The sequence below is a fragment of the Balaenoptera acutorostrata genome, chromosome 10, assembly GCF_949987535.1.
Source record: "Balaenoptera acutorostrata chromosome 10, mBalAcu1.1, whole genome shotgun sequence".
NCBI lineage: Eukaryota > Metazoa > Chordata > Mammalia > Artiodactyla > Balaenopteridae > Balaenoptera > Balaenoptera acutorostrata.
Genome location: NC_080073.1, coordinates 60835516 through 60859311, shown reverse-complemented (window position 1 = coordinate 60859311; position 23796 = coordinate 60835516). Strand labels below are relative to the sequence as shown.

Sequence of the window (23796 nt, the reverse complement as noted above, 5' to 3'; positions counted from 1 at the left end):
ATGCTTAAAATATCACCTAATGTTTACTAAACAATAAGGGTGTAAAAAGTAGTTGTTTTGAATGCTCACCCCATCCTTTAGATGTCAGTCCCTTTTCCCTTAGGCTTTCAAACATGTACATTCAAACATGAGATTAAAACCACTCCAGATTATAAAAATTATTGTATTGCATTTTGTGGGAATAAATATGAATTTTAAAATGTTGTGTTTTGTGGAAATAAATAAGAGTTTTCCCATGTAAGCAATGATCTAAAAATCATTTTATTGACAGTCACATATATTGTATGAAGTTTTTGACTTAAATACCAAGAGACATTTTTTCTAGAAAAACTTATTTGGACAGTCTGATGAGTAGTTCGATTTTGAGTTTATAGTTGATCGTTTATTGTAATGGGTGCTGGGAATAAAAAATAATAATAAATGTGATATGGTCCCTGGCCTCAAGGAGGTCACAGTTTAATGGTGGCAAACAGTTGTAAATAGAACAGTACAAAGTGATTAAAAGTGCTGTGTTTAAAAAGTACAAAGTGTTAAGGGAGACCCAGGATGGGATAGTCATGCAAGATGAGTGTTCAAGCTTTTAAAAACAGGAGAGTAGCCCTCCACCAATCACAGGACACAGGAGGGATCAGGAGTGGCAAACTAACGACTTTGGAAGCATGCAGTCTGCTTAGGGTCTGAGCAAGGATGGAATGCTGTGAGACAACACTAGACTGTGGCCAGAGACAAGAAAGGAATGGCTGATTGATTACTAGTGACAGGAAAAAAATTAAGAATTTAACTTTCAGGCAGCAAGAAGCAGGTACTTGTCAGTGCAGTGACACTCATTCAACCAACAAAGAAAATCTGAATGCTCAGTAGAGCCAGGGAATAAACACGACACAAATACCATACTGCTATACAAAAGGGGAATGTGTAAGGCTCAGATCTGTGTTTTAAAAAGCTAGCTGGGATGTGAAAGATAAGTCATGCATGGTCTTCAAGGAAACTAGTTTAAAGTCTGCTGCCACAGGTGGAAGTGGATGGAAAGGGTCTGGAGTAGTGGAGAGCCCCTGAGTGGAGGCTGGGGTTGAGGGGCCCCAGTGGGACCAAGAGGACTCGGTGACTGTTGCCTGCACAGTGAGGAGGGCCAGGCAGCAGCTCATGGGTAATGGCTAAGATCCGTGTTCTTCTTGTTCTAGGGTGACCAGAAAGAATAGGCTTTAGAGTTAAGGTGAATTCAGTTAAAGTTTCAAGTGTCTTGGAAATTTTAGGGTGGAAATGTCAAGTCAGAAGTTTTAGAACTCAGAAAGGTAGTTTGGGCTCAATGTCTGAAAAAATGAAAGGTGGTTGATGCGGATGGTCGTCAATGCAGATGGTGATTTTTTGTTGATGGCCATTCTGATCTGTGTGAGGTGATACTTCACTGTAGTTTTGATTTACATTTCTCTAATAATTAGTGATGTTGAGCATCTTTTCATGTGTTCTCCTTTTTTTATTTCCTTTAAGTGTAAAGATTGTTTATTTGAGCTTTTTCTTGTTTTTTTGAGGTAGGTCTGTATTGCTGTGAACTTCCCTCTTAGTACACCTTTTCTGTATTTCATAGATTTTTGGTATGTCACATTTTCATTTTCATTTGTCTCCAGGTACTTTTTAATTTCTCCTTTGATTTCTTCATTGACCCAGTAGTTGTACAGTAGCATGTTGTTCAGTCTCCACATATTTGTGATTTTTACAGTTTTCTTCTTGTAGTTGATTTGTACTTTCATAACATTTTCATTGGAAAAGAAGTTTGATCTGATTTCAGTCCTCTTTAATTTACTGAGACTTGTTTTGAGTCCCAGCATATGGTCTATCCTTGAGAAAGTTTCATGTGTCCTTGACAAGAGTGTGTATTATGCTGTATTTGGATGGAATGTGCTGTACAAATCTATCAAATTCATGGGGTCTAATGTTTCATCTAAGGTCACTCTTTCCTTGTTGACTTTCCGTCTGGATGATCTATCCATTGATGTAAGTGGGGTGTTAAATTTCCTTACTATTATTGTGTTGCTGTCAATTTCTTCCTTTATGTCTGTTAATAATTGTTTATATATTTTGGTGCTTCTTTTTAGGTATATATATATATATTTATCATTATTATGTCTTCTTAATGAATTGTCTAGAGTTTTAGTTTTGTAAAATGAAGAAGTTATGGAGATCTGTTGCACAATAATGTGAATGTACTTATCACTACTGAGCTATACACTTAAAAATGATTAAAATGATAAATAATGTTATGTAGTTTTTACCATAATAAAGAGAATACCTTCTTACTATACCTTCCATCTGACTTAAACCAATGAGTGAAGTTGTGCAAGGTGCATACAGGCATACCAACATTTAACTCTCTTGTAATATCCACATAATCCTATGGTGTACTGTGGTGATAGCCACTAAAACTAAGTTAGTGAATGCTAAAATAAATCCTTGAATCTATCTACCTATCTAAATATCTATCTATCTATATCTTAACACATAAACAGTGAAAGAAAAACAAAAATATTAAAATCTTTGTAGTTTAACATTTTTTAACAAAATTAAGCTTTCTTTTATGTATTATGTTTTTCCAATAATATGGAAGCCAAATTTAAATAGAAACTGTATAAACAAGTAACTATATAAAATGACTCAACATCTCTATAAAAAACTGATCAGTTATTGCTGGATGATAATCAGTGCCTTTCCATTTTTATGGATACCTATATTGTCTGAACATTCCAAAATGAATATGTATTAATTATGAAGTAAAAAAAAAGAATTACTTTAAAAATTTACAAAATGCATTATTTTCCATGGTTTTAAAACCAGGCAGGTTTGGTATATATCACTTTGTGACTATACAGTCGAGAAGTGCAATGACTGATCTATTAGTCATATATTAATAGATACATCAGGGAAGACAAGATAATTCCCTGAAAACTATCAGAAGGGCAAAATAAATATAAAAAATTTTAAGGAAAACATAAAGATGGCCAAGAGGCACATGAAAAGATGCTCAGCATCATTAATTACTAGAGAAATGCAAATCAGAACTACAATGGCTTCACACTAGTCAGAATGGCCATCATCAAAATATTCACAAACAATAAATACTGGAGAGGATGTGGAGAAAAGGGAACCCTTTTGCACTGTTGGTGGTAATGTAAATTGATATAGCCAATATGGAGAACAGTATGGAGCTTCCTTAAAAAACTAAAAATAGAACTACCATATGACCCAGCAATCCCACTACTGGGCATATACCCTGAGAAAACTATAATTCAAAAAGACACATGCACCCCAGTGTTCATTGCAGCACTATTTACAATAGGACATGGAAGCAACTTAAATGTCCATCCACAGATGAATGGATAAAGAAGATGTACATATATACAATGGAAAATTACTCAGCCATTAAAAGGAAGAAAATTGGGTCATTTGTAGAGACGTGGATGGACCTAGAGACTGTCATACAGAGTGAAGTAAGTCAGACACAAAAAGACAAATATTGTATATTAATGCATATATGTGGAATCTAGAAAAATGGCACAGATGAACGTGTTTGCAAAGCAGAAATAGAGACACAGACATAAAGAACAAATGTATGGACTCCAAGGGGGGAAAGGGGGATGGGATGCATTGGGGGACTGGGATTGACATATATACACTACTATGTATAAATTAGATAACTAATGAGAATGATGCTGTATAGCATCGAACTCTACTCGATGTTCTGTGGTGACCTAAATGGGAAGGAAATCCAAAAAGGAGGGGATATATGTATGCATATAGCTGATTCACTTTGCTATACAGAAGAAACTAACAAAATATTGTCAAGCAACTATACCCCAATTAAAAGAAAAAAAAAGAAAAGAAGTTTTTAAAGGAAAGTATAGAAATTAACAGAAAAAGCAGTGGAAATGGTATTTCATCCAGCCCCATTTCTTGATGGAAAAGTTGTTGGAATTAATCATCAAGTGATCAAATTTCAAATGTCTAAAAATGCCTAAGTGGCAGTTTTGTAGAGAGCAAATAATGTCAGACAAATTTAATTTATTTCTATGACAGAGTGACAAAGATAAACCAATAGCGATTGCATTGAATCTGTACATTGCCTTGGCTATTACAGTCATTTTGACAATATAATAATACCATGTTCTTCCAATCCAAGAACATGGTATATCTTTTCATCTGTTTGTGTCGTCTTTTATTTCTTTCATCAGCATCTTATAGCTTTTGGAGTACAGGTCTTTTGTCTCCTTAGGTAGGTTTATTCCTAGGTATTTTTTGTGTTTGATTAGATGGTAAATGGGATTGTTTCTTGAATTTCTCTTTCTGATCTTTCATTGCTAGTGTATAGAAATGCAAAAGATTTCTGTGTATTAATTTTGTATCCTGCAACTTCACCAAATTCATTGATGAGTTCTAGTAGTTTTCTGGCAGCATCTTTAGGATTTTTTATTTATAGTATCATGTCATCTGCAAACAGTGACAGTTTCACTTCATCTTTTCCAATTTGGATTCTTTTTATTTCTTTTTCTTCTATTATTTCCATGGCTAGGATTTCCAAGACTATGTTGAATAAAAGTGACAAGAGTGGACATCCTTGTCTTGTTCCTGATCCTAAAAGAACTGCTTTCAGCTTTTCACCATTGAGTATGATGTTAGCTATAGGCTTGTCATATATGGCCTTTATTATGTTGAGGTATGTTCCCTGTATAACTTTCTGGAGAGTTTTTATCATAAATGGGTGTTGAATTTTTTCAGAAGTCTTGTTTGCATCTGTTGAAATGATCATATCATTTTTATTCTTCAGTTTGTTGATGTGGTGTATCACACTGATTGATTTGTGGATATTGAAAAATTCTCACATCCCCAGGATAAATCGCACTTGATCATGGTGTATGATCCTTTTAATGTTTTGTTGGATTCAGATTGCTAATATTTTGTTGATGAATTTTCATGTTCATCAGTAATATTGGCCTATAATTTTCTTTTTTTGTGGTATCTTTGTCTGGTTTTGGTACCAAGGTCATGGAGCTTGGGAGTGTTCCTTTCTCTGCAGTTTTTTGGAATACTTTCAGAAGGATGGGTGTTAGCTCTTCTCTCAATATTTCATAGACTTCACCTGTGAAGCCATCTGGTCCTGGACTTTTGTTTGTTGAGAGTTTTTTAATCACAAATTCAATTTCTGTTCATTTTTTCTATTTCTTCCGGATTCAATCTTGGGAGATTGTACCTGTCTAAGAATTTGTCCATTTCTTCCAGGTTGTTCATTTTATTAGCCTATAGTTGCTTGTAGTAGTCTCTTATGATCCTTTGTATTACTGTGGCAAATAAATTAATTTTAAAAAGGAAGGAAGGATAAATAGTGTACATTTGCTTAAAAAATATTCAGGACTTCCCTGGTGGTGCAGTGGTTAAGAATCTGCCTGCCAGTGCAGGGGACATGGGTTAGAGCCCTCATCTGGGAAGATCCCACATGCCACAGAGCAACTAAGCCCATGCACCAGAACTACTGAGGCTGCACTCTAGAGCCGACAAGCCACAACTACTGAGCCTGTATGCCACAACTACTGAAGCCCACGCACCTAGAACCCATGCTCCGCAACAAGAGAAGCCTGCGCACCACAAGAGAAGCCCATGAACCACAATGAAGAGTAGCCCCCATTCGCCACAACTAGAGAAAGCCCACGCACAGCAATGAAGACCCAATGCAGACAAAAATTAATAACTAAATAAAAAATATTCATTTTGGGAAGATTCTCATAAGGATAAATTAGTATTTCCTCTTAAACATCTATGTAGGTAGTTTCATGTTGATGAATATGAATGATAGCATTTACAGATTTAATCCTTTATGTGACTTTTCTGTGACCCCCCTTTTTAATTGGATTTAAGTTTGTTAGAATATAAAATAGCATACTGTTTATCTCTACTACCCTGTTTTAGATAATGGATGATTTCTATTTTCAATTATTTTTCCTTAGGAACAATTCTGACTAAAAACAAAACATTTAACGTTAAAATATATTTGTTCTATTCATTGCTCCTAGGAAATTTATGTTTGCTTAGATATTTTAAATAATGAAAGGGAATATTCTTTCTCAAATTTTGTTTGAGGATGTTAAAAGTTAATTAAATGCATCCTTTGTTTCACAGAAGACAGTCGTATCTTCAGTCATTGCTTTTTGGTTTTAGTTGATATAGATCATTGTACAGACAGTACAGTAGCATAGCTTTCAGTCCTTTTATCAAGGTTCTTCAAAATCTTATTTAAGAAGGGGAGTGGGGCTTCCCTGGTGGCGCAGTGGTTGAGAATCTGCCTGCTAATGCAGGAGACACGGGTTCGAGCCCTGGTCTGGGAAGATCCCACATGCCACGGAGCAGCTGGGCCCATGAGCCACAGCTGCTGAGCCTGCGCGTCTGGAGCCTGTGCCCCGCAATGGGAGGGGCCGCGATAGTGAAAGGCCCGCGCACCGCGATGAAGAGCGGTCCCCGCACCGCGATGAAGAGTGGCCCCCACTTGCCGCAACTAGAGAAAGCCCTCGCACGAACCGAAGACCCAGCACAGCCAAAAATAAATAAATAAATAAATAAATAAAATTTAAAAAAAAAAAAAGAAGGGGAGTGATAAGAATAGTCAGTGTATTTATGATGACTTCTCATTTCATTTAATGTTTTTCTTGTGAATTTTTTTCAGAAATTGAAAAATTTCAAGGTTCTGACGGAAAAAAGGAAGATGAAGAAAAGAAATATCTTGATGTCATCAGCAACAAAAACATAAAGCTTTCAGAAAGGGTATTGATTCCTGTCAAACAGTATCCAAAGGTACTGCAATATATGCTTTGTTCTCATAGAATTAAGAAAAAATTGATAAAAATAAGACGATGTTTTATTCATTGTCTTTCATGAAATAAATGTAAAGCTTCATTTTTTTAATATATACAAATATATGATACTGACATAGAAAAAGGAAAACACTTTGAAAGTACAATAATTTTCAACTGATGGCTGTATTTTTATTCTGTGAATATGGGAAGCATAACTAGATATTTTAATCATTTATTTAACATGTAAATAGTTTGACAATTTGATTTTTCAAATATGCACACTCAATAATGTTTTGGTTCATGTTAAAATGCATATTCTTATTACAAAAGGGAGTAGAATTAATGCTACTGTCAATATACAGCATTAGCCAAACAGCAGAGAATTATTATATTTAGGAAGGTAATATAGTCTTTATTAGACCCTTGGATTATAATCTCTAGTCTTCTATATTCAGAGTCCATTTATATAATGATTATGATAGTATTTTCTTGAAAATACTTTTTCACTAGACACTTTGTCATCATGTGATATTTTTATCAGCAGAATCATGATTATAAAATATAACATTTCAATAGCATGGTTTCATTACTTATATTCATAAATTCCAATGGTTGAAAGCAGTTTCTTTCTTTTTTTTTCCAAGTAAATTAACTAAGCAAAAAAAAAAAAAAGAAACTCAAAGATTTAAGCTGGTAATTAACTTTCTGAAGAGTGTATCTGAAGCAAAGACCATATAATTATCCTAATAATAAAGATTACAGAAATAAATGCTGTAGTTTACCAATTGTCTTCTAATATGATAAAGTTTAGTAAATACAATTAAGTAGAAGGTTGTGTTTATAATTATTTCAAACAGAATAAGCTGTTACAGCACATCAAACCATAACATTTAACTTTCAGATGAGGTGTTTTGGGCATACACGTTTTGGGTTTTTGTGTTTATTTTGAGCTAGACTTACACTATTGCAAGATAGGTACATTCAATAGATATATATTTATAATTTAAGTTTTATGAAATTTACTTTACAATTATGTTTTCAAATATTAAATTGGGCTGTCATAGAAATGTACATGAAAAGTTTTACTTAGTAATGAAATATGGTAGAAATATGATGGGGTATTGTGTCTTTTTTAAGGAACCTGGTTAATTAAACCATTAGAGTCTAGATGGAGTACAGGTTCCTTCTTTAAATCATATATTTAAATATTACATAACTTGATACTTTTTCTCAGAAAAATGCTTGTCTATTCTTTGGATATGAGAAAGCTCATGATAGACTCAGTATATGCTTCTCAATAAAATGCAGCTCTATATCTCTGACAAAGTTGTGTTGGCAGTTCAAGTCCTGATAGCTCTCCAAGTGATGGTGTGAGTGATGTTATGCTGAATATTACAGTAGTAGTTTACACTTGATTCATAATGATGACTACTGAAACAAGAATATTTTATGGTGTCTAATTTTTGTGTGAGATTTAATTTCATAATTTATAGGAAGAATTTTAAACAACAAAACCACCTATTATTCATATTGAAATAAACCATGTCTCACTAGCAAATTATTGTACCCCCTTGAATTTTTAAAATCACAGAATGCTTAAGCTGAGACTAATCTTGGAAATCACAGAATACATAAAACTTCTATTTTACAGATGTGGTAACTAATTATGACTTGCTCATAAAAAATTCACAACTAATTGTGAATTGCTCAAAGAAATAATCTTTGCTCTAGATGGAATGCTTCACGAGGCTGCTGTTATTTTAAATTCTTTATTTTTTGTGAACCATTACATTTTTAACTTGACTAAAAATGCTCACATTTTGCATGACTTTTTCATGTAAAGTGTGGAAGAAAGTTAAAACTGATAGCTCCTAATGATTAATAGTTTTATGGAGTATTATCAAATAACAATTTATGCCTTATAAAATGTACCATTTTTATGAATATAGTGAATATAATGACAGACTGCTTTATTTATTATGGTGATGTGCATTTCATACATCTAATTATCATACATAGAGAACTCTTAGAGCCCTTTTACAGAAAAAGAATACTGAGAAACACAATCATCTATCAAGTTGACCTACATTTATTTTTCCTTGTTTTTATACTATAACAGTAAAATTAAAATCAACGTTTTGAAAACAATATTTAATTTCAAAAGTGTTTCTCTCCTGCTGACTGAATATCTGTGGTGTTAAGACTATAATCTCTAATCTTGAGCCGTATTTGCTGTGCATTTGTGAGCTGTAACACGTGTAGTGTGGTATGATCCTGTGAAGTGTTGAGCAGGACACAACAGTATGGGTTCAAGGTTTACTCTTTTAAAATAAAAAGTGATGCACCCTTCAGGGGTCCATTGGGGAAAGGCCTGCCTCCCACGTGTTCTCCCACAGTTGTCCCTGCCCTTGATGCCTGCTGTGTGGAGTGACAGTCCATGTGGTGATGACATCATCCTCTCCAACAAAGAGTAATACAGAATTATGGGAATTCTTGAGGAAATGACCTCATCCCGATTTTATTACTTGACTTTTTTCAGACAGATTTTGTTTTAATTAGTCTCTAATTCAAGTTAATTTGCTGACTTAATTGAGTAATTCAAGGAACTGAGAGAAGTTTAAGATTTAAATTATAGAAAATATAAGAATACTTTTCACACACATTAAGAATGATTTATCTAGTGTTTTGTGGTTAATCACTTAATTTGGAGGGAAAAAGCCATATTAAATTATTTTAATGGACAGTTTTTGTTTGTTTTCATTTTTTTGTTTTTTTGTTTGTAACAAGATTAGTAAATAAATAGACTTTGTATATCTATTGTTTACATTTGCAAATGTTTTAGAATCAGAGCGATTATGTCTTGATGGTCAAATCTCTAAGGAGGCAACGTGGTCAGTATGTTCCTCTACAATCCTGAGATTAGTGTGGAAAACTCACCACCTTTAACATTAGTTCTTTCTCCCTGAATCCACACACATGGCACTTTATACTCCAATATACATTTATTTTTTTCAAATTTGGATACTTCCAACTCTTATGCATATTATAATCAGAATCAGTTTACAGTCTCTAGCAGGCCAGTGGTGGTTGTAACTCACTGTTTTTGTCTGTAAACTTTGCACATGTGAATTTGGTCATGGCTTCTTATATTGAGTTGTTTGTAGTGTTGGAAATATGTGTATTGAGTTTAGTTGCTTTTGAAAGTGTATTAGGGCATTATGATTTAGTGTTGACATGCTAGGAGATTACATATACAGAAAAAGAAGAGAACTGTAGCTTGGGGCATAAATTTGATATTAATGAAGTCAGTTTTCTTCCTTGCAAGAAGCAGAATAAAGAATGCCAAAATTTCTTGGTCCTCGACAAACAAGTGCCTTACAGGACATAAGAAACTAAGATACTCATAATGTTGGCTGCTGTGTTCTGTTTTGTTCTGCTAGAAGGATGACTATCACAAGCAGGCATCCATGCAGAAAGATGCCCATCACAAGCATGGGCACAGTGAGGAGGGTCAGAGGATGGGGCAGTACTGCCGCCACCTGCTGGAGACCTGCCTGTTGCTATCATACCTATTTGTCCATCTGGGCAATTCAACCTCTTAGTGTCTTTTAAAAATACCTTTTTGATGTTGCCTTTAGAATCCTCTGAAATACATCAGACATTTTCTTCAATTAAATTTGCCCCAAGGCCCACTTTTTATTTCTCAACCCAAGTTACTGCCAACTTTTTAAAGCAATAAATTGCCGGGAGCATAAATCGGCCCCCCAAATTTGGCCCCTTTTAAGATCAAATGCAGCCATGTCCCCCTGTGCTGCTTTTGAAATCAATTCCTTATGTAGATTAATGCAGAAAATTAAAGTTCCAAAATATGTTCAAAAGCACCTTCTGTGCCTGGTTGGAAGCACTCTCCACAGCCTGGCATGTCCTCCCACAAATCTTGTTTCCTTCTCTGTACTTTGAAAGATGAAAACCGAAACCTGTTACTTTTTCTAACTTTGTAAGTAATTATCAGAGCATTTAAGAATGGTTAATAGGATGATGAGTTAAGATGGCAGAGGAGTAGGAGGAGGTGGAGTTCATCTCTCTCTCCATGGATGCATCAGGAATACAACTATAGATGCAACAGTTCTCACAGAACACTGGCTGAATGCTAGACCTTGGACAACAGAAAGGACTATAAATATCCTTGCATAACTGGGTATGACAAAAAAAAGAAGGTAGAAGGAGGAGGAGAGGAAGTGGGACAGGACCTGCACCCCGTGGTTGGGAAGCTGAAGCAGAGGAGAGATTCCCAGATTCGGGGAAACCCCTCTCTGACAGGGAAATCAATTGGGACAGAAGGGAAGCATTTAAGGCTGTTGGAAGAGGGTGAAGCGGCTCATCTGTGGCAGATGGAACAGAGTCAGAACTACACAGAGAGTGCGTACTGCGGCCCTACATGCCCCGGACTGGGACATGTGTTCACAGGTGTGCAAGGGGGCTGGGAGCTGGAGCATGGGGATTAGAGAACAGGCCTGGGGCGAGAACTGCTGTTGGCTGTGGGAAGACAGACTGAGGGGACAGGAGGGAGGAAATCCGCAGCAGGGAATGCCTACAGAGGAAGACCGGACTGCCATGGAAGCAGGTGCTACTGCTGAGTCACACACAGGGGGAGGAGCCACTATTGTAGCCTCTCTCTCCCCTCATGCTGGCACCTGCTGGCGGACAATAAAAGAAGCCCTCTCAGGGCTGGCCCTCACATGCCTGCTGCCGGGCACCAAAAATAGCCCGGCCAGGGCCAGCCCTCACGTACCTTACGCCGGGTGCCAGAAAAGGCCCTCACTAGGGCCATATCTCTTGCGCCCATGGTCACTGGCTTCCCTGCACATTTGGCACCACCAGGGCTCCTGCCATCCAAGCAGTCATACCACCTCTGCACCTGGTCCTCACTGGGGCAGACCCACGAGCTCCAAGACATCCTCAAGACCAGACTCCTGTGGGTGGACTACACAGAGAGGTGGGGATAAAACCAAAGTTGAAGCCCAGGGATGGGGCGACTAAGAAAGAGGATTGAAAATCTTTCCATGAGCTATACAAACTGCAGATTAAATCCCCATGATCAGCTAGACCCTACGTCTATCCAATATCTGAGTAGACAATGAGTGTTCCCACAAATGAAAACAGACTATCTCTGGCAGCTGTGGACATTGGGGACAAGCACACACAGGAATTGGGCCACATCAGAGTCTGAGTGGTCCCCACAGGGCCCACAGCAGGTCCAGAGACCAGCCCAGAGGCAGAGGAGGGCCTCCTGGGGAGGCAGAGGTGGGCTGTGGCTCATGGTGTGTGCAAGGACACTTAACAGCTGAGATCCCAGGGAAACATAATTATTACTATTACTTTTATTATGTTTTGATTCATTCTCTTCTTGGTTCTGGCTTTTTCTTTTTTTTTTTTTTAGTTTATTTTGGGGGAGGTCTTCGCGTTTTATACCATTTAAATTTTTTTTTTAATTAAATCACTTATTTATTTATTTTTGGCTGTGTTGGGTCTTCGTTTCTGTGCGAGGGCTTTCTCTAGTTGTGGCAAGCAGGGGCCACTCTTCATCGCGGTGTGCGGGCCTCTCACTATTGTGGCCTCTCTTGTTGTGGAGCACAGGCTCCAGACGCACAGGCTCAGTAGTTGTGGCTCATGGGCCTAGTTGCTCCGTGGCATGTGGGATCTTCCCAGACCAGGGCTCGAACCCGTGTCCCCTGCATTGGCAGGCAGATTCCCAACCACTGCGCCACCAAGGACGCCCCTAAATTTTTTTATATATTTCTGTTTTCACTTTTATGTTGTTCTGTGTTCTTTTCCCTCATTTTTTCCCTTCTTTTTCTTTCATATATTTTGTATTTTTAAAAATAATTTCCATTTCTACTTTCCTTTTCTGTTGTTCTGTGTTTTTTCCCTTTTTTAAAAATTATTTTTATCGGTTTGTTCTGTTTCTTTGCTTTATTCTTCAGTTGGCACACTTCTTTGGTTTTGTTTTTAGGTTTTGTGTTTTTGTTAGTTTTGATTCTAATTGTTTGATTTCGTTTTTAGGTTCTTCAGTTTCTCTGATCTCTTGCTTTTTTTGTTTCTGTTTTGTTTTGTTTCTGTTTTTGTTTGGTTCTGATTTTGTTTCTTTTGCATGTGCGTGTGTTTCCTTGTTTCTGTTGTTGATTGTTTGATTCTGTTTTTACCATTTGTCTGGGGCCTTGTTTGTCTTTTTTTTCCCCCTTTCTTTTACTTTAATATATTTTTTATTTTATTTTTTTACATTTTTATTTCTATGTTGCTTTTCTGTTGTTCTGTCTTCTTTCCCCTTTTTCTTTTTTTTTTTAAATCATTTTTGTCGCTTTGTTTTGTTTCTTTGCTTCATTCTTCCATTGGCACTCTGCTTTGGTTTGGTTTTCTGGTTTTGTGTTTTTGTTACTTTTCTTTTTAATGGTTTGATTTCGTTCTTGGGTTCGTTTGTCTTGTTGTTCTCTTGATTTTTGTTTTATTTGGCTCTGTTTCTTTTGTGTGTGTGTGTGTTTCCTTGTTTCTGTTTTTGTTTGTTTGATTTTACTTTTTACCATTTGTCTGGGGTTTTGTTAATCTTTTTTTTTTTTTTTTTTTTTTATAGCTACTTTAATTATTTATTTTTACTTATTTATTTTTGGCTGTGTTGGGTCTTCGGTTCGTGTGAGGGCTTTCTCTGGTTACGGCAAGTGGGGGCCACTCTTCATCGCGGTGCGGGGACCGCTCTTCATCGCGGTGCGCGGGCCTTTCACTATCGCGGCCCCTCCCGTTGCGGGGCACAGGCTCCAGATGCGCAGGCTCAGTAGTTGTGGCTCACGGGCCCAGCTGCTCCGTGGCATGTGGGATCTTCCCAGACCAGGGCTCGAACCCGTGTCCCCTGCATTAGCAGGCAGATTCTCAACCACTGCGCCACCAGGGAAGCCCTTGGGGTTTTGTTAATCTTTAAAAAAATTTTTTTTAATCACCTTTATTGCCAGGAGTGACTTGCAGGGTCTTGGTTCCCTGACTGGAAGTTGGGCCTGAGGCTCCAGGGTGAAAGCACTGAGTCCAGGACACTGGGCCACGAGAGAATTCCCTGCCCTAGGGAAGATTAATCACCGAGTGCTTTTGTGGAGGCCTCTATCTGAATCCAAGACCCAGCTCCACCCAACTGCCTGCAGCTCCCAGGGCTGGACGCCTCCCACCAAACAACAAACAAGACAGGAACACAAAACCATGCATCAGCATACAGACGACCTAAAGTCATACTAAGCTCACAGACACCCCAAAACATAGAACCTGACACAGCCCTGCTCATCAGAGGGAAAAAGCTCAGCTCCATCCACTAGAATGCAGGCACCAGTCCCTCCCATCAGGAAGCCTAGGCAAGCCACTGGACAAACCTCACTACTGGGGGCAGAGAACAGAATCAAGAGGAACTACAACCCTACAGCTGAGGGATAGTATACCTCAAATACTGTAAATTAGACAACATGAGAAGACAGGGAAATATCTTGCAGGCAAAGGAGCAAGATAAAAACCCACAACACCAAATAAATGAAGAGGAAATAGGCAAACTACTAAAGAGAGTAAATATGAACCAAAATCTCGGAAATAGACTAGAGAAAATACAAGAAACGTTTAACATGAACCAAGAAGAACTAAAGAGCGAACAAACAGTAATGAACAACACAGTAACTGAAATTAAAAATACTCTAGAAGGAATCAATAGCAGAATAACTGAGGTAGAAGAATGGGTAAGTGAGCTGGAAGATAGAATGGTGGAAATCACTGCTGCAGAGCAGAATAAGGAAAAAAGAATGAAAAGAGTTGAGGACAGTCTCAGAGACCTCTGGGACAATATTAAGCACACCAACCTTTAAATTATAGGCGTCCCAGAAGAATAATTTAAAAAGAAAGGGTCTGAGAAAATATTTGAAGAGATTATAGTTGAAAACTTTCCCAACACGGGAAAGGAAATAATCAGTCAAGTTCAGGAAGTGAAGAGAGTGCCATACAGGATAAACCCAAGGAGAAACACGCCAAGGCACATATTAATCAAACTAACAAAAATTAAACAAAATGAAAAAATGCTGAAAGCAGCAAGGGAAAAGCAACAAATAATATACAAGGGAATCCGCATAAGGATAACAGCTGATCTTTCAGCAGAAGCTCTGCAGGCCAGAGGGGAGTGGAAGGATATATTTAAAGTGATGAAAGGGAAAAACCTATAACCAAGATTCCTCTACCCAGCAAGGATCTCATTCAGATTCGATGGAAAAATCAAAAGCTTTACAGACAAGCAAAAGCTAAGAGAATTCAGCACCACCAAACCAGCTTTACAACAAATGCTAAAGGAACTTCTCTAAGCAGGAAACACAAGAGAAGGAAAAATTCTACAAAAACAAACCCCCCAAAATTAAGAAAATAAAAGGAACATACATATCAATAACTACCTTAAATGTAAATGGATTAAATGCTCCAATCAAAAGTCACAGACTGGCTGAATGGATACAAAAACAAGACCCATATATGTGCTGTCTACAAGAGACCCACTTCAGACCTAGGGACACGTACGAGCTGAAAGTGAGGTGATGGAAAAAGATACTCCATGAAAATGGAAACCAAAAGAAAGCTGGAGCAGCAATTATCATATCAGACAAAAGAGACTTTGAAATAAAGACTGTTACAAGAGACAACAAAGGACACTATGTAATGATCAAGGGATCAATCCAAGAAGAAGATATAACGATTGTAAATATTTATGCACCCAACATAAGAGCACCTCAATACATAAGGTAAATGCTAACAGCCATAAAAGGGGAAATTGACAGTAATACAATAATAGTAGGGGACTTTAACACCCCATTTACACCAATGGACAAATCATCAAAAATGAAAACAAATACGGAAACAAAAGCTTTAAATGACACATTACAACAAATGGACTTGATTGATATTTACAGGACATTCCATCCAAAAACAACCGAGTACACTTTCTTCTCAAATGCACATGGAACATTCTCCTCGAGAGATCACATCTTGGGGCACAAATCAAGCCTTGGTAAGTTTAAGAAAATTGAAATTGTATAAAGCATCTTTTCTGACCACAACACTATGAGACTAGATAATAGTTACAGGGAAAAAAACTGTGAAAAATACAAGCACATGTAGGCTAAACAATACGATACTAAATAACCAAGAGATCATTGAAGAAATCAAAGAGGAAATCAAAAAATACCTAGAAACAAATGACAATGAAAACATGACTACCCAAAACCTATGGGATGCAGCAAAAGCCGTTCTAGTAGGGAAGTTTATAGCAATACAATCCTACCTCAAAAAACAAGAAAAATCTCAAATAAACAGCCTAACCTTACACCTAAAGCAATTAGAGAAAGAAGGACAAAAAGAAAAAACCCCAAAATTAGCAGAAGGAAAGAAATCATAAAAATCAGATCAGAAATCAATGAAAAAGAAATTACGGAAACGATAGCTAAGATCAATAAAACTAAAAGCTGGTTCTTTGATAAGAAAACAAAATTGATAAACCATTTCAGACTCATCACAAAAACAAGGGAGAAGATTCAAATCAACAGAATGAGAAATGAAAAAGGAGAAGTAACAAATGACACTGCAGAAATACAAAGGATCATAAAAGATGACTACAAGCAACTATATGACAATAAAATGGACAACCTGGAATATATGGACAAATTCTTAGAAATGTACAAGCTTCAAGGACTGAACCAGGAAGAAATAGAAACTATGAACAGATCAATCAAAAGCACTGAAATTGAAACAGTGATTACAAATCTTCCAACAAACAAAACCCCAGAGCCAGATGGCTTCACAGGTGAATTCTATCAAACATACAGTGAAGAGCTAACACTTATCCTTCTCAAACTCTTCCAAAATATAGCAAGGGAGGAACACTCCCAAATTCATTCTACGAGGTCACCATCACCCTGATACCAAAACCAGACAAAGATGTCACGGACAAAGAAAATTATAGACCAATATCACTGATGAAGAGAAATGCAAAAATCCTCAACAAAATACTAACAAATAGAATCCAACAGCACATTAAATAGATCATATACCATGATCAAGTGGGGTTTATCCCAGGAATGCAAGAATTCTTCGGTATATGCAAATCAATCACTGTGATACACCATATTAACAAATTGAAGAATAAAAACCATTTGATCATCTCAATAGATGCAGAAAAAGCTTTTGACAAAATTCAACACCCATTTATGATAAAAACTCTCCAGAAAGTGGGCATAGAGGGAACCGACCTCAACATAATAAAAACCATATATGACAAACCCACTGCCAACATCATTCTCAGTGGTGAAAAACTGAAAGCATTTCCTCTAAAATCAGGAACAAAACAAGGATGTCCACTCTCACCACTTTTATTCACGTAGTTTTGGAAGTCCTAGCTATGGCATTCAGAGAAGAAAAAGAAATAAAAGCAATCCAAACTGGAAAAGAAGCAGTAAAACTGTCACTGTTTGCAGATGACATGACACTATACTTAGAAAATCCTAAAGTGGCCACCAGAAAACTACTAGAGATAATCAATGAATTTGGTAAATTTGCAGGATACAAAATTAATGCACAGAAATCTCTTGCATTCCTATATATTAACAACGAAAAGTCAGAAATAAAAATTAAGGAAACACTCCCATTTACCATTGCAATAAAAAGAATAAAATACCTAGGAATAATCCTACCTAAGGAGGCAACAGACCTGTATGCAGAAAACTATGACACTGATGAAAGAAATTAAAGATGATACAAAGAGATAGAGAGATATACCATGTTCTTGGATAGGAAGAATCAACATTGTGAAAATGACTATACTACCCAAAGCAATCTACAGATACAGTGCGGTCCCTATCAAACTACCAATGGCATTTCTCACAGAACTAGAACAAAAAAATTCACAATTTATAGGGAAACACAAAAGACCCCGAATAGCCAAACCAATATTGAGAAAGAAAAACGGAGCTGGAGGAATCAGGCTCCCTGACTTCAGAGTATACTACAAAGCTACAGTAATCAAGACAGTATGGTACTGGCAGAAAAACAGAAATATAGATCAATTGAAAAGGACAGAAAGCCCAGAGATAAACCCATGCACATATGGTCACCTTATCTTTGATAAAGGAGGCAAGAATATACAATGGAGAAACGAAAGCCTCTTCACTAAGTGGTGCTGGGCAGCTACATGTAAAAGAATGAAATTAGAATACATCCTAACACCATACACAAAAATAAACTAAAAATGGATTAAAGACTTAAATGTAAGGTCAGACACCATAAAACTCTTAGAGGAAAACAAAGACAGAACACTCTATGACATAAATCACAGCAAGATCCTTTTTGACCCACCTCCTAGAGTAATGGAAATAAAAACAAAAATAAGCAAATGGGACCTAATGAAACTTAAAATCTTTTGCACAGCAAGGGAACCATAAACAAGATGAAAAGAAAACCCTCAGAATGGGAGAAAATATTTGCAAAGAAAGCAACTGACAAAGTATTAATCTCCAAAATATACAAGCAGTTCATGCAGCTCAATAACAAAAAACAAACAACCCAATCCAAAAATGGGCAGAAGACCTAAATAGACATTTCTCCGAAGAAGATATACAGATTGCTAACAAACACATGAAAAGATGCTCAACATCACTAATCATTAGAGAAATGCAAATCAAAAGCACAATGAGGTATCACCTCACACCGGTCAGAATGACCATCATCAAAAAATCTACGAGCAATAAATGCTGGAAATGGTGGGGAGAAAAGGGAACCCTCCTGCACTCTTGGTCGAATATAAATTGATACAGCCACTATGGAGAACAGTATGGAGGTTCCTTAAAGAACTAAAACTAGAACTACCATATGACCCAGCAATCCCACTACTGGGCATATACCCTGAGAAAACCATAATTCAAAAAGAATCATGTACCACAATGTTCATTGCAACAGTATTTACAATAGCCAGGACATGGAAGCAACCTAAGTGTCCATTGACAGATGAACAGATAAAGAGGAAGTGGCACATACATACAATGGAATATTACTCAGCCATAAAAGGAAATGAAATTGAGTTATTTATAGTGAGGTGGACCTAGAGTATGTCATACAGAGTGAAGTAAGTCAGAAAGAGAAAAACAAATACCATATGCTAACACTTATATGTGGAATCTAAAAAAAAAAAAAAAAGTTCTGAAGAACCTAGGGGCCGTACAGGAATAAAGACACAGACATAGAGAATGGACTTGAGGACATGTGGAGGGGAAGGGTAAGATGGGACGAAGTGAGAGAGTGGCATATATACACTACCAAGTATAAAATAGATAGCAAGTGGGAAGCAACCACATAGCACAGGGATATCAGCTTGGTGCTTTATGACTACCTAGAGGGGTCGGATAGGGAGGGTGGGAGGGGGCTACAAGAGGGTGGGTATATGGTGTTATATGTATACGTAAAGCTGATTCACTTTGTTATACAGCAGAAACTAACACAGCATTGTAAAGCAATTATACTTCAATAAAGTTGTTTAAAAAAAAAAAAAGAATGGTTAATAGAGACCCACGGTTACTAACTGTGGAAACTATGACACTTCAAAACCAGCATTACCACTTACAATCTTGGAAACATCTCTCTATTTTTCTAAGGAATGTGGTTTTCTAAAAGCCACTCTGTAGCTTATATATTAAGCTTGTTTTATCTTTACCAGAGACCACTTCATAGCATCGCTTGCTTTTTATTTTTCTAAAGGAAATGGAAAAGAGGATTTGATGTGCTTTGTGATTTCAGTTTCATTCATATCTGTTTCCTAATCTCTCACCTGTGAATTTAAATCTCAATTGAGAAAATAATGACACTCCTAGAAATGTCACATTTTTTTATGAGAAAGAAAATAATTCCAAAGTGCTTGTACAATGCATTCTCTTTGATAGAGTGGCACCTGAAATAACCATGTTTTCCAGAAAAATTTAGAAATTTGCCGAGGTATTCTGTCTAGTACTTATCTTTTCCAATGACTTTTTTTTAATTAATTAATTTATTTATTTATTTTTGGCTGTGTTGGGTCTTCATTTCTGTGCTAGGGCTTTCTCTAGTTGCCGTGAGCAGGGGCCACTCTTCATTGCGGTGCGCAGGCCTCTCACTGTCGTGGCCTCTCTTGTTGCGGAGCACAGGCTCCAGACGCGCAGGCTCAGTAGTTGTGGCTGACAGGCCCAGTTGCTCCGCGGCATGTGGGATCTTCCCAGACCAGGGCTCGAACCCGTGTCCTCTGCATTGGCAGGCAGATTCTCAACCACTGCGCCACCAGGGAAGCCCCCAATGACTTTTTTTTATTAATGTCTATCCCATGTATTTAAATAGTATTTTTCCATTTAGCACTTAAACTTTTTTTTGTCTCCAGTGACCCATATGTTCCTAATCCTGAATTGTATGTGTTTCTCTCTCCATCCTTTTTCAGTAGTTCAGCACACCCTTGCAAAATGTGTGTTCACACTTCCCAAAACGATCTAGCCTTCTTTTCTAGGTCTAGACCCCCTAGGGGATCTTCAGTCTGTTTTAACCTGCTGTTTCTGTCCCATCAGTTTATTTCACACTCACCTTCAACTGAAATACTGGGAACTACTTCAAATGGATCATTAAAATGCTATTGCCTTTTGAAATGTGTCCAAACATGTATCCTTGCTCAAGGGTCCTTTGAGAGCCAAAAGATCTTCTACCTCACATCCCTTCTTTAATCTTGCCATTCTTTATTTACTTGTTTGTTCATTTGTTTGTTTAATTCAGTGAGCCTTCAATAAGTTTCTCTACACCCATTAGAGCATAGATGGCCCTTCTGCTGTTTATTTTGTTGTTGCAGTAGAAATGGATTTTTATATAGATAGATCTTCAAGAGAGTAGAGGAGAAAGATCACTATTAAAATCGAGAGGCACAACATTATCAGTTGAATGGATTCCCATATTATTACTGACCTCGAAGGACATATTGACATATGGAACCAAATTAATTTGATATAAATTCAAGCACTATAATATACCTTGAGAATAGCAGGAAAAAAACTTCCTCTGGAAAGGATACAGGAAATAGAAATTAATGCATCTCCTCCCAACCTCCAGAAAGGTCTAGAGAAGGGATTATTGTTACTTATAATACTAAGTTAAGACCTGACTACAACCACCTTTTTGAAAGAAATTTAGAATCATGTAGAAAAATTGTGAGTGACTTTTATTTACTTTTTCAAATTTAAGTAATTGTTAAAAGAAATTTGTGTAACACATTTAGATTTCTACCATTTTATAAGTAATTTTCTTAAAATACATGGATTTCACAAGTATATCACAAAAATAAACACTACAATTCAATTATGAATATCAACGCAAAAACTTTAAAAATATTACCAAATGTTGTGTATCAGTATTCAAAGCACCATTATTCACAATTGCCAAAATACAGAAACAACTCAGATGTCCTCAGCTGATGCACAGATAAACTAAATGTGGTGTATACACACAGTGGAATGTTATTTGGCTGTAAGGAACAATGAAATTTGGATGCATGTTACAACATGGATGAATATTGAAAACATCATGTTAATAAGGATAATAAGTGAGACACAAAAGAACAAATATTTTATGATTTCACTTATGAAAGGTACTTAGAACAGGCACATTCATAGGTACAGAAAGTGGAATTGAGGTCACCCGGGGCTGTGGAGAGAGAAGAATGGAGAGTTATTGTTTAATAGATATAGAGTTTCTCTTTGGGATGATGAAAAATTCTGGAAATGGATGTGGTGATGGTTGCACATTGTGAATGTACTTAATGCCACTCAATTCCACATTTAAACATAGTTAAAATGGTAAATTTTATGTTGTATATATTTTATTGCAATAAAAATAATGTTACAAAAATATTACCAAACGAATTTCAATAGCACATTACAAGCAAAATAACTTACACACAAATGTAGTTTTATTACAGGAATGCAAGACTGGTTTAGTACTTTAAAACATTGTTTAAAAATTATCGAATTTCAGGATCAAATCAGGCATTTGGTAACATCAATTTTCCGTTCCTCATGAAATGACATGAACATATATAATGAGTGTATATTTGAAATCAGTGTGAAGAAATTGTTTATTCATTAATTGTTAGGGAACTAGTGAGGCATTTAGGGCAAAAGAAAATAAAGACTAAATCCCTAACCCATCTTTTGCACCAGCATAAATCTCAATGGGGTCTAAGATTAAATTTTTTTTAAAGTACTGGAATAAATTATGAGAAATTTATTTTATAATATTTGAGGGGAAAATATTTCTAAGAAAGATGGAAAATACTTGAAGCCATAAGTAAATGATTAAAATATTTTATGCCATAAAACTAAAACTTCTGTATAAGCAAAAATAGTGATGATGATTACCAAAATAAAAAGTCACAATCAAAATGCTAAACTGGCATGGCTATTTGAGAAATATTTGAAACACATGACAGACAGTTCATTTTATTTTTATGTAATGGTCCTACTCTTTCTAATTGAAGAAGAAGCCAGTGATACCAACACAGTTGTCATACATATACTGTTTAAAGCAAATAGAAAAAACCCTGAACCTCACTTACTAGAAAAATCAAGTTAAGATGAATTTGAAATGCTTCTGTCCTCTAGCAGACTGACGAAAAAAGTTTGATTATAACCAATACTAATGGTGTTAGAGTATGGGGGAATAATACACTCTGTAAACTGCTGCTCAGAGCATGGAGATGCAGCCATTTTAGGGAGCAGTTTTGCAAAATCAATGAAAATCACAAAGGCATAGACTTTTGGAATCAGTTGGATATCTAGCAATTTATTTTAGAGTTAATATATTTGCACAGATATATGCTGTTAAGTGAAAGTATAAAATATTTTAGTTTATTTCTCGAGCATAAAAAGGATATATTTATATTAAATATGTACACTTATATATATAAGATGATAGACAGAGATAGATAATAAGGAAACAGTAGGAGGCCCTTTTCCATTGCAGGCTCTTTTGTGCTCTCTGAATTAGTTATACTAACATGTTATTTTCCTAGTAATAAAGATTTTTTTTTTTTTTTAATTTATTTATTTTACTTATGGCTGTGTTGGGTCTTCGTTTCTGTGCGAGGGCTTTCTCTAGTTGCGGCAAGTGGGGGCCACTCTTCATCGCGCTGCGTGGGCCTCTCACTATATCGCGGCCTCTCTTGTTGCGGAGCACAGGCTCCAGACGCGCAGGCTCAGCAATTGTGGCTCACGGGCCTAGTCGCTCCGTGGCATGTGGGATCTTCCCAGACCAGGGCTCGAACCCGTGTCCTCTGCATTAGCAGGCAGATTCTCAACCACTGCGCCACCAGGGAAGCCCAATAAAGATATTTTTAAAATAGTTTGGGCTAATTGAAAAAATTTAAAATAGGAAAAACATTGTTTCTACTTAAAATCTTTTTCCTAGATAGAGAAACAAATAATAAAAACTAAGGATTATGGAATGTTTTTATATATATCAGACACTGTATATTTTTTACATATACTAAATCATTTAATTGTCACAAAAATCCTAGTAATTCTATCCTTCCCATTTTACAGACAAACTGAGTTTCAGAAGCACTCATGTGCCAAAATCACATTATTAGGAAACAGCTGATCAGGATTCCTATCCAGCAACTCTGATTTCAAGGCCTGTTGTCTTTACCTGTTTATACTGTGTGGTTCTATTATTACACTGTGAGCAAATGACATCTTAAAACATACAATAGAAAATTTGACCCCAAGCATGACTCATCGAAATCTAGTACGAATTTAAAAAACAGATGAATATATTATTTTTATGAAAAAGATCATACACTCCTTTTTCTGGTTTATGTGTAGATATAGTGCTTAAATGAAGAGTATAGCCTAAA

At 36.4% G+C, this 23796-nt stretch overlaps 1 protein-coding gene across 1 annotated transcript in view; it reads left to right on the top strand.

Moving 5' to 3' along the window:
* Window positions 1-23796, top strand: part of KHDRBS2 (KH RNA binding domain containing, signal transduction associated 2) — a 713320-nt gene that overhangs the window by 93380 nt on the left and 596144 nt on the right. The window contains exon 2 of the mRNA XM_007186974.2: window positions 6704-6831. Coding sequence (XP_007187036.1) covers window positions 6704-6831 — 128 coding nt within the window. The remainder of the gene's footprint in view (window positions 1-6703; window positions 6832-23796) is intronic.